Source organism: Macrosteles quadrilineatus, unplaced genomic scaffold, assembly GCF_028750875.1.
Source record: "Macrosteles quadrilineatus isolate MER2022 unplaced genomic scaffold, UCM_ALF_1.0 Scaffold_3__2_contigs__length_128488019, whole genome shotgun sequence".
Taxonomy (NCBI): domain Eukaryota; kingdom Metazoa; phylum Arthropoda; class Insecta; order Hemiptera; family Cicadellidae; genus Macrosteles; species Macrosteles quadrilineatus.
Window position 1 is genome coordinate 86,019,861 of NW_026542596.1, and position 11,855 is coordinate 86,031,715.

The 11,855-nt window shown below is 36.3% G+C and overlaps 1 protein-coding gene across 4 annotated transcripts in view; it reads left to right on the top strand.

The window, feature by feature from the left end:
* LOC128988927 (arfGAP with SH3 domain, ANK repeat and PH domain-containing protein-like) overlaps nt 1–11,855 on the top strand; it is a 36,376-nt gene that overhangs the window by 18,662 nt on the left and 5,859 nt on the right. The window contains exons 11-18 of one of the 4 annotated variants that reach the window (XM_054410709.1): nt 421–548; nt 1,508–1,688; nt 2,263–2,388; nt 7,983–8,163; nt 8,684–8,860; nt 9,068–9,139; nt 9,409–9,566; nt 10,596–10,643. In XM_054410709.1, coding sequence (XP_054266684.1) covers nt 421–548; nt 1,508–1,688; nt 2,263–2,388; nt 7,983–8,163; nt 8,684–8,860; nt 9,068–9,139; nt 9,409–9,566; nt 10,596–10,643 — 1,071 coding nt within the window. The remainder of the gene's footprint in view (nt 1–420; nt 549–1,507; nt 1,689–2,262; nt 2,389–7,982; nt 8,164–8,683; nt 8,861–9,067; nt 9,140–9,408; nt 9,567–10,595; nt 10,644–11,855) is intronic. The other 3 variants (XM_054410710.1, XM_054410711.1, XM_054410712.1) reach the window with 3 other exon arrangements.

Here is an 11,855-nt window from a genome sequence, read left to right on the forward strand (position 1 = left end):
TCCATATGAGCGAAATTTGCATATAACAATAGATAATTTGAAATATTTACTCCAGTTTATTTATTATATCTCCTGTACAAGTTGAGCAACAATTAAAAATGTTTTCCACCACAATTTTATCCATGTCATCTTAACCAAGAACTCATTTTTTCAAATATCTTATGTTAAACGTTTTTGAACTTAAAATTAATTTCCGTTCATGTACCATCGCAAAAGATTACCGTTCTAGTGCATAAAAAAAGTTATACTTATTAGATGTGTTTTCACTGAAATATTGCCGTCACTCCCTCACTTTTTCAATCAATTTTTCCACAGCCGTATAAATTGTCTAGGATAGTGAAACAAGGTTTTAAAACACATAAGGGTTATTTTGAACTATTACGTTTACTTTTAGTTAAAATCTACATAATATTGTTACAGGACAGTGAAGAGACTGCTTTACATCTAGCAGTCATCAGAGAGATCGGCTTGTCTTTGTGTATTGTGGACTTTCTTGTCCAAAACATGAGATCAGCCGGGCTGGACAAAATAACTGCAGCTTCTGGAAGGTTAGTTCACCAAGTTTTTGGGTAAATAAATTCATTGTTTGTATTTGAAATATGTGGTTTTTAACTTTTACAAAAAGGTAATTCTTATTAAAGGTAAATCTACAGCAAACCTAACACACTAGTAATGGAAGTAAAACTCAGTTTATTGAGAGGCATTTTAAATGTTCATAAATATCTAGGGACACAAATGTTTGACCAGAAGAACGTCAATAATCCAGATCAATTGGGATCAAACCCCATCCTAATGATCAAATCAACCGGATTATCAAAATTTCCTTATAAAGGGCTATTCGAGTAAAAAAATTTTTTTTAAATTGTATATGTTCTCTTTTAGGTACAATAAATAGTCTAAAAGAGAGGTAAACTAAAAACATTTATGTTCAAGCACTGTATTATAATTAATTTATAGCAACATGTGTACAGTGTAGGCCTACAGTAAAATCATCAGACGCCACAGAGCTTAAAAAAAATGTTTTATAGGCTTCAAAACTGTGATAGTGGTTCGTTTTGTTGTAGCCAAGTCCTTAATTTGTTTGAAAAGACAGTAAGAAATTTTATTTCTTACTATAGGCAAGTCCGGGTTTTTGATCCAATTATCAACATTCTACTACCTAATTTTATTTTTTGTAAAAAATTATAATGAACTGTACCAGGACGTTATGATGTTACAATGTAATGTTGATGTGTTGAGTGTTTGTTTAACACACATTAAGTAAGTTGCTGATAGTGACTGAGCCTACGCACAGGCTTTCAGCCCATAAGCTTATTTCCTGAATGTTCTTTGTACAACATGACTTTCTGTGGAACCTTTGGTCATCCATTTAATTTATTTCTAAGTATATATTTTTTATGTTGTACAATTATCAAGTCTTAGACTGGTTTGTTTCACTGGAGGTGTGTGTTTATTTTTTTCTCATTACTTATTTTTTTTTAAGTACATATTATTTTATTTGGTACAGAGACGGAGGGGGCAATACTGCACTGCATTTGTGTGCGATCCATGACAAGCCGGAGTGTATGAAGCTGCTGCTGCGTAGCGGAGCAGACCCAACACTGCGTAATGCTCAGGACAAGACACCACTGGACATTGCTACGGAGAAGGGACACCACACTTGCGAGGAGCTGGTCAGTGTGAATAGGGTTTGTGTTGTACTTTGTTTGATAATCGGTGGTGGGAGTTTTGGCTTCTTGGATACACACTAGTTGAGATTGTAGCCCCTACCATTAACTTAGTAGAACTTGTATTGGTTAGTTCTAGATTGTATGAGATAAACATGTTAATAAAGCCATTTCATATTTCTGACATTTTATACCAGCTTGGCCCCTTATTTTTTCAGAATATTTGCCTATCTATAGGCATAATTTGTAGAAGGCTACTCATCAAATTATTTCTTTGCATTCTAAGTACAAAATGTGATTTATTTTTTGACCAATTTTATGTTATTGTTATAGACATTGTTATATAACATTAAACAAAATTTAAGGTAAAGAACATTGCTATAAGTAGAACATTTTTAATTGTTTTTTAATCAGTAATTGAACACATAATAATAATTATGAGTGATTTAAGATGAGTTTTTATTTTAGTAAAGATTCAACTTTATTTATATATGAGCAATAGAAACTACCTTTGAAGGCAGTTTATGCTTAGGATTCTTCTTACAATACAGTCTATAAGTGTAAGTATTTTGAATACAATTATATATGTTTACAGTTGAGGCATGTTTCGGACCGACAAAAGTCACTTTTCGAGAACATCAACATTGACTGGAACCTGTCCCATGATGAAGGCTCAACTGACTTTGAAGGCTCAGATGACGAAACGGTCATTGAAGACAGAGTATGTACTTGCAATGATATGTTGTAGCTTTAGTTGGGACGATGTCGAAGTTGGACAACATTAAACGTGGACTACGTTAAAAGCAGACACCGCCTCAATCAGACAACGATAAAAGCAGACAACGACGAACATGGACACATTCAAATGTGTCCAAGCTTAACGTTGCACACAAACGACGAACCTGGGCACGTTTATAAGTTGTCCAGGGGTGGCGTTGCACGACACGACGAAACTGGACACATTCAAATGTGTCCAAGTTTAACGTTGCATGCAAACGACGAACCTGGACAAGTTTATAAGTTGTCCAGGGGTGGCGTTGCACGACACGACGAATCTGGACACATTCAAAAGTGTCCAAGGGTAACGTTGCACGCAAACGACGAACCTGGACACTCTTAGTTTTTGAACAGACTGTACACCAGGCTCATCAAATTCTCAGTCTCGTTCGGTTAGTAAACTCTGAATGAGCTTCCTAAAACAGAAATGCCGTGAATACGCCTTATTGTTACAAGGCTTCTTTCTAACACACTGCTACTAATACACTGTGTTGTAGTGACTCATAGTCGCAAAACACATTGCACATTATAAATTCGGTAATTTAATTGCATGTTTATTTGGTCGTTGTAAATGTTTGCTGGATGTTAATAAAAAATTAAAACCTATGGGACCTGGATACACCGTGTCCCAAATGGATGGTTCAAATCTACAGCTTTTGTTCAATATACGTGTTGCTAAGTGTCGTAGAAAAGTTAATTAAGGCTCATTTTAAAACTGCCATATTTAAGTTATTTTTAGTGCCCTTCAATAGTAATTAGCTGTCCATTGTTTTTGAAAACTGCCATATTTAAGTGATTTTTAGTGCCCTTCAATAGTAATTAGCTGTCCATTGTTTTTGGCACGTTTGAATCTTCAAAACATACATTTGTAATATGGAGCAGCGGCTGAAATCAAAATTTTTTAATGGTTTATAGAAACAAAATATGTGGAGTGTTTTTGTCTGGGGGTTTGTCCTTGGTTTTTCAATGATTGAACGTATCAGTCTTCAACCTCTAACATGGATAAACTAACAAAATGAAGCAAACAGATGCCTTAGATTTTAACGTTTTCGTGGCGAAACAACTGCAATAGAGCAGTCAAATTGTTATGGATTATTTAATTATGTGTAAATGGATCCTGCTCGACTAAACCTGTTTCACAATGTGCAGTCTATCGTATCCTACGATCACATATCGTACCTACATAGGTTGAAATAATAATTTTGATTCGTTTGAGGATTATTTGAACAAAGCAGCAAAATAGCAGTGATACACAATAACAACATATCAGGCGTGTATTTGAGATCGTTAGTGAATCCACTACGGGTAATACTTTGCAAAACCGTTACGGAACTATAACTACCCCCGCCACAACGAACCTGCAGACTAAAAGCTACTTTACTTTAGTCTGACTGTGTTGTCAATAAAATATCTCCTTAAAAATGAAATATTTATTCCCTATTACTATAACATTAGTTTAACGAGTTTTTATGTATGCTGCTACAGGGAAGGTGTTTTTATAGTTAAATGTTGACAGTATAGTATAAATAAATACATTTTCCAAATTTGATCAAATTTTTTTTATAAACAAGCAAACAACAACAGTTCACTTATTCTCCTTAAGAGTACTCTCCTAGGGCTCTGCCCTGCCTGCCTTAAAAGTTTCTACGTTATTCTTATGAATACGCTTAATATTGGAATTTTCAAATGTATAACGTAATTTATTTCATTATATCGTATAAATTTATACTAAAAGTAATTTGAAAATGATCAGGCTGCTGATCTATCGAAATTGTGTTTATTTATTCGTTGGTTCTTTTCATCCAGTATATCTATGGAACATATTCTCTCTCGTTGCGAATCATGGACATAGCACGGACGTATGGGGTTAGGTGAAGGAAGTAATAAAGATGAGCAGTGTTGAGTGTGGGAATAATGTATCTACAATGCTAAAATGCTATGGGAAGAGACTGTAGTGTAGACTGTAGGTTAAAATGGTTACGAAGCACGAATGGATACATATTTTCGATATATGCAATCGTTTACAATAGAAATTTACAACTGAGTTGACAACAGCTGATTTTTACTCCATAGAGGCTAAAAATGATTCTTACTCCCTAAAGAGTAAAAATGCTACTTAAGACCCGCAACGCATGCATTAAAAACGACTGTTTTTATGTAGCATGACAAAAACAATATATTATGAACCCTTGATGATTCCGCTCAATTTTGTGGATGCTTCTGCAAACGCCACCTAGTAGTTTAAACCTACCATTGCCAAGTGGCCACCTCAGCATACAAAAGTGTCAGTCATGAAATGGCTAACAAAATACTAAAAGCTTTTTGGTTATTAGAATTTGTAAGAAAATTGTAGTGGAAAATATAAACTTAGTTCCAGATCATAACAGATGTTGCATTTGAGACTAAATCTAATTGGTAGAGGAACTCCGATGTTAAATATAGGCCAATAATCTATAAAATATGTGATTAACCGTTATAACATCAAGTCTTAAGGCCTATAATATGGTGCAGCTTTAAAAATGATAATACTGTAATGATACCATTTTTAAATGCAGAATTTTTATGTTGGTAATTTTTACTGTGTCAATAATGTGAGTTTATTTAGGCCTACAATGGTTTTCAATTACTTGAGATGAACGATATACGAATGACTCGTTTTTGTGCAGTCACACAAAATGTGTGAAAATGTGCAAATAGCACCGATACTTTTTGAATAAACCTGAACTACTATTTATTTTTTATTAAGTCACGTTTGAAGATAGAAGCTACGTTTCATATTTGTTATGTATGGACAACATATAAAATATTTACCTGCTAATAAATAGAAATTCTGGTCTTAATACACACATTCCAATCAAAAATAGTTTTATGTGAAATGAAGAGGCTTGAAAACCAAACAGATATTTTGAAATAGTCGCCCGAAACTATATTAGGATTGACAACGTAAGACGTATATGTAATCTTATTAATACTGTCATGATTATTTAATTCATATTTAATCCATAATATCCGGAAAATTTATGATAATACTAAGCTATGAAAACAGAAAGAGTATAGTTCAACTGATCTGAAAGATTGGCGACGAACATGGATAATGCAAAACAAAAGCCTGAGGGATGCGTTTTCTTTATCCTGAAGGCGGTTCCAGACATGCGCCAGTCACCAAGCACGAAATATTAACGTTCAGCGATTTAGTTGTCTTGCTATTCACCGATTAAAAAGTAGACTTATACTACACACATGTGTTGTTTTCCGAGCAAGTGTTAGTTTTCCGTCCGTAGGGAATAGAAAATATTCGTTTACTTTTATTTATCCAAAAATACCGACTATGTGCAACACTACGTCACAGTGGTGGATAGTTGTACGAAAATGTAACCGTAAAATCTGAAAACAGCCAGCTTTATTACCTAAAACATATGGGATATTGAAGTGAATCTATCCACTAGGGTGACGTCATGAACCTTCAGCATGGCGTGTTTTTCTAGTGGGACCTTGGTTGAAATCCCAAACAATGGACTTTGACAGGTAGAATGTACAGTCAGGTCCCAAAACAAGAGACTTAAGAGAAATGTCCACATTTGTCGTTGCACGACACGACGAAACTGGACACATTCAAATGTGTCCAAGTTTAACGTTGCACGCAAACGACGAACCTGGACACGTTTATAAGTTGTCCAGGGGTGGCGTTTAGACACGACGAAACTGGACACATTCAAATGTGTCCAAGTTTAACGTTGCACGCAAACGACGAACCTGGACACGTTTATAAGTTGTCCAGGGGTGGCGTTGCACGACACGACGAAACTGGACACATTCAAATGTGTCCAAGTTTAACGTTGCACGCAAACGACAAACCTGGACAGGTTTTTAAGTTGTCCAGGGGTGGCGTTGCACGACACGACGAAACTGGACACATTAAAATGTGTCCAAGCTTAACGTTGCACGCAAACGACGAACCTGGACACGTTTATAAGTAGGGATGGACGGGATTGAATTTTTAGTTCGGGACGGGACGGGACGGGATTTTTATTTCCTTCCCGATTTTCGGGACGGGACGGGATTTTTTCTGTGCATAAAAAGAAAGTCTTGAGTATTGCAGTTACCAAAAAAAGACATACAAAATCAATTTTTACCGTTTGTGGTACTGATCTATAAAAACCAAAGAATGGGTAACTATATACAGGTACCCATAGAAACTTGTGACTCGCGGTCACGGTGCGATCGTCAAAATGACCGCGGTCACGGGGTGATCGTCGGTATGACTCGCGGTCACGGCATGATCGTCAGTATGACTCACGGTCACGTCGTGATCGTCAGTATGACTCCGCGGTCACGGCATGATCGTTGGCATGACTCCGCAGTCACGGCGCGATCGTCGGCATGACTCCGCGGTCACGGCGCGATCGTCGGTAGAACTCCGCGGTCACGGCGCAATCTTCGGTAGGACTCCGCGGACACGGCGTGATCGTCGGTATGACTCGCGGTCACGACGCGATCGTCGGTAGGACTCCACGGTCACGTCGTGATCGTCGGTATGACTCCGCGGTCACGGGGTGATCGCCGGTATGAGTCGCGGTCACGGCGTGATCGTCGGCATGACTCCGCGGTCACGGCGTGATCGTCGGTATGACTCCGCGGTCACAGCGCGATCGTCGATAGGACTCCGCGGTCACGGCGCGATCGTCGAAATGACTTCGTCTCCTGCGTTCGCGGACCTATCGCTCGCAATAGCGGCGTCATCGGCACTCGCGAAGCGGCAAAATCGCCGGCGATCGGACCAAATCCCGTCCCGAAAAATTCCAGAATCAAATGTAATCCCGTCCCAATAATCGGGAATATTTTTGTCCCGAAAAATTCCCGAAATTTCGGGACTCGTCCATCCCTATTTATAAGTTGTCCAGGGGTGGCGTTGCACGACACGACGAATCTGGACACATTCAAATGTGTCCAAGTTTAACGTTGCACGCAAACGACAACCCTGGAAACTTAATCTGTCCAACTTTAACATTGTCCGCGTGTGTCGTTGTCCAAGTTCGGCGCGGTCCCCTTTAGTTTGATGAATGAAAATGGTGAAATATTTTGATCTGTTAAATGTATTTTATACTTGTTTTCAACTATTTAACCTAATGTAACACTTTCAGTTTACGATTCTTAGACTTATTCACTAATGGTTTTTACTATGCCTGAGCTAAATAGGAAAGAGTCTCACACAACACAAAATACTTAATTTTTTACTTGAAAATTTGAGTATTTTACCGTCACTTACATAATTTGGAACCTTGGAAGTGAGAAAATAAAAAATGCTTCTCAACTCAAATTTAAAGCTGTCAGTCAAAATGAAATATTAAAATACCTATATGTTAATAATGAACATGTTATTTGTGTTTCTTGTACCAGATGGACTCTTTTCTATCCTATTCAGGAAAGCTATCCTAGAAAAATCACAAATCCTATGTCTTTGTGCTCTTGGTTGAAACAACTTTTAACTCAAAATGACCATATTGTCAATTGTTAATTATTTTGCTTTGTCTGGTACAGAACGGTTGTGTAACACCGGAGAGAAAACAGCCGTCCCGACCTCCAAGTTACACTGAGTCACCGGTCAATATGAGATCTCGCTCGTCTACTTGTGACTCGCTGAAGAGTAGCAGCTACCGGCAGCCCATGCCCCCACCTCCACCCCCGCAGAACAAGAAACCCCCCACCACGGCTGCATCAGGTATGTAGCTTTTATCATTATCTGTTGAGATAGGCATGGAACTGGGTGTATTTTAACCCAAATATGAGTGTAGAATGGAAAGAGATGCCTAGTGTACATCTTTTACTGAATAAGACCAAATGTTTCTATATTGAGGTCCTTTTATTAATACCGCAATGATCAAAGACATACAGATCAAGTTTGGAACCATCAAAAAGTTTCTGGCTTTTCTCAGGATCAATCCAGCAAACTTTGATTTTCAGGCAAGGCACTATAACCACTCAGCTACCCAGCTATTTAGCACTCATTTTGCTGCCTCTTAAGTGTTCAAGGAAAGTACTTGATTTTAGGTTCATAGCACAAACTCATCATAAAAAGTAATAAAAATAATAATAAGTAAAAAAAAGTAAGTAATGAAACTCATCATAAGGCTTTGAGTCTGAACGTATTGGTGAAATGGTATCACATGTACCTACATATGATTGAGATAATTAATCAGTAATCACTAATCATCCATTGTTTAATGTAATTATTTGTTTAGCTGCCAGCGTCGGTAGTCTAAAGAAGCGAGTGGCCCCGTTACCTCCAGCCAACTACGGAACTTTGCCCTCCAACCACAACCACAATAGGAGTCCCTCGGACCCTAACCCTGCCTACCACACTCTGAACCACCACAAGCGCAGCCCTTCTACAGACTCCTCCAGGCTCATACACCTTGGTAAGTTATCACTAACCTACTACACTCTGCATCCAAAACAGGACACTTAACCATACTCCACACTCGCCACTCGCTCCATAACCAAAACAGGATACATAGGTTCCTGATTCTGCTTACCATAACATTTAGCAGAGAGCTTTATATATTTAAATCAGTTACATACATCACAGTTAACAATACCTTGGTAACCTTTACCATTTTTTCCAGCTGGTGCCAAACTAGTCATTCCCCCTGGAGAAATTCCAACTCTCAAGTCAACCAATATGGAAAAACCTCCAGGTAAACGTTTTAAACGTAAAAGGTTTTAAATTATAGTTCAATATCTTCTTTGGCAAATAGCGATGTAAATAAATATCTGTCAGCCGAAATATTTTACCTATTCACCAAGCATCAGACTTTCCTACCAAGTTTTAGTTGTTTGATATAAAATCCTAACATTGGGAACATATATAAAAATTATATGTTGTATGTTATGTTTTTAAGGTCTCAAGCTGAAATATTTATAATATAGTTTTTCAACCAATATTAACAAGCGATATATTTAAAAGGTGGTATCCAGAGGCCTAGAGGTCCTCCCCCGCCTGCGCCTACATCTCTGCCGTCCTCCCGTCTGTCCAACGGCCAGTCCACGGAGAGTATCTCCTCCCTCATGTCTGACATTGAGTCCTCCGTAGCCCACAACAACCCCGTGCCTCCCCCACGCAAGGTAAACTTACTTGTGCTCACTCCTTTATAGAAATTATTATACTTGTGATAAAGTGTAAAACAATGGTGCCCATACGAGTAATCAGATTATAAAATCATGAATGTTTACACATGGTGTCCGTTGGAAGAAAAGGTTAGTGATTTTAATGTTACAAAATTGTGAAAGTTAGGAGTCTTCTTCACCCCTGCAAAAACAATAAAAACATGCCTTGGACGTTGGACGTCCCTCGCTCCGGATGGCATGTGTAAAGATGTAATGTTAAAACTTTTTACCCTTACAGATTAATGTTGGTTCTAGGGCCCTCATACATATCCAAGAAAATCAATAGTAAGTACAAAAAAATAAAAAAAATAATCTAAAAATTAAATCTTTTACAAAGTATCTATTGTATACTTTTAAACACTGATAAAACTAATTATTTTTTTATTTTTTCAAGTTTATGATGCATAAGAGCTCTAATATATCCAACTACATTAAAACCAAATTTCAAGAAAATCTTTTGAAAAAAAGTGCCCGAAAAGGGGGATGAAATTAACATGTTTAGTCGGAGGCTACTGCGCTACTAGCCTTTTACAAAACTTGGGTCAGGCGCCAGATGAATCACCGTGTTGATTTAGTAGTCAGGTGTTTACAATGTATTCAGGATGACACTCATAATGACCCCGGGCTACCCGCTTGTCCTCAACACCCTCCCCCCAAGGCCATATCCCCAAAACGCAACTATACCGAGGGTGATGAAGACTCTAAAATGCAGGGATTTAAAATCTTAATCATAAAGATATAGTCTTAAATTAAAAAAATGTTTTCACAATCTTATTACAGTAACTTGCTAAAACAACTTTAAATTGATAATTGCAAATATTTGTGTTGTTTTATTTATTGGATAATACTTTTAATCCACTTCTTCATGATCACTTCCCATTTTGGGGTTTTTTGTAAAGGTAGTTTTTACAACCTATATAAATAAGAAATAAAGTATAACAATTTTTTTTAACTGGGTTTTAAGTCAATTAAATTAAAAATTTTCAGAAAAAACCTGAATGCTCAAAACTCGAGAGTTATGCAGAAGAGAGTGAGGTAAACTTGCCTCCTGTTAGTGTTGTTGCATGGACCGTTCCCATCATGCTCAGTTGTTACTTTTGGTTCGGCATGGATCTGTAATCATCGTTTATTTGATTTTTAGATAGATATTAATATTTTTCAGCATTTCCATTTTCACAAATAAGTTAATTTTTCACGTTACATTTGCTTGTACTATTTTGTTTAATGATGATTTTGTTTTTTAATTAATTGATGGTGCTTATGACAGTGGTAATAATGTTTTGTGAGTTTTTAGTATTTTATCTTTTTGTATAAAATCATATTTTAGCTTAAACTAAAAGTTCTTACTTATTTGTTTTTAATTACTACTTACTTTTGGTTTGTTGAGTATTTTTACTGGTATTAACTTAAATAATACCAAAACGTATGCATTTACCTTAATGCTGATTTAAAAAATAAACAAATCATTAATGAGGCTTATTTTTTGCATCGCTTATTTAATTTTAATTTTAGACAGTGGTTTTAAGTTTCAATGTTTTATCATTCACCAAGTAATGTACGAAACATTATTTGAATTCATTATTTCTTTGAACCTTAAATTATTGTAATTGACTGATGAATGGACACAAAATTGAATTTATTTCTAAAATGATTTCTAAAATGTTGATTGCAGTAAGATACTGAATATGGTTCCTTGTGAAGCTGTAATATAATTTGATCTTGTATTATTGAATTTTATTGTTTCGATCATTTTTTGAAAAATAATAATCCTGATTTCCTCTAGCAAAATCAGAACCAGTCTTCTACTATATACAATAAATCACTGTTAGAGTCAAGATATTAAACATCCAACTGTTTAAACATAAGAACCTCCTCATAGTTTGCAATTGTTGTCTTATCTTATTTTCTCTTTGAGACAAAAACTTTACATTCTATATCTAAAGTTTTAAAAGGACCAACTAGATCTATTTTTACTTAAATTTTTAATGAGTTAACAACATAAGACCTTAGCTGCATGTCATAACTTTTAAATTTTTAAAGGAAACCGTCATACACCGGGTTGAGTCATCTGATCTTTTTGCTGGATAACATGCTTTAAAAATAACAGACTTCAACCAATTTTTAAAAAACCATTGAAAACTTATATTTTTAAGAACAAACAAGTAGTTGATTAAGAATTTTTTTAAGAGATTAAGTTCAACTAGCATGTCCTGAGGAGGTAACAATTCCAGGCCCCTGGGGCTAACT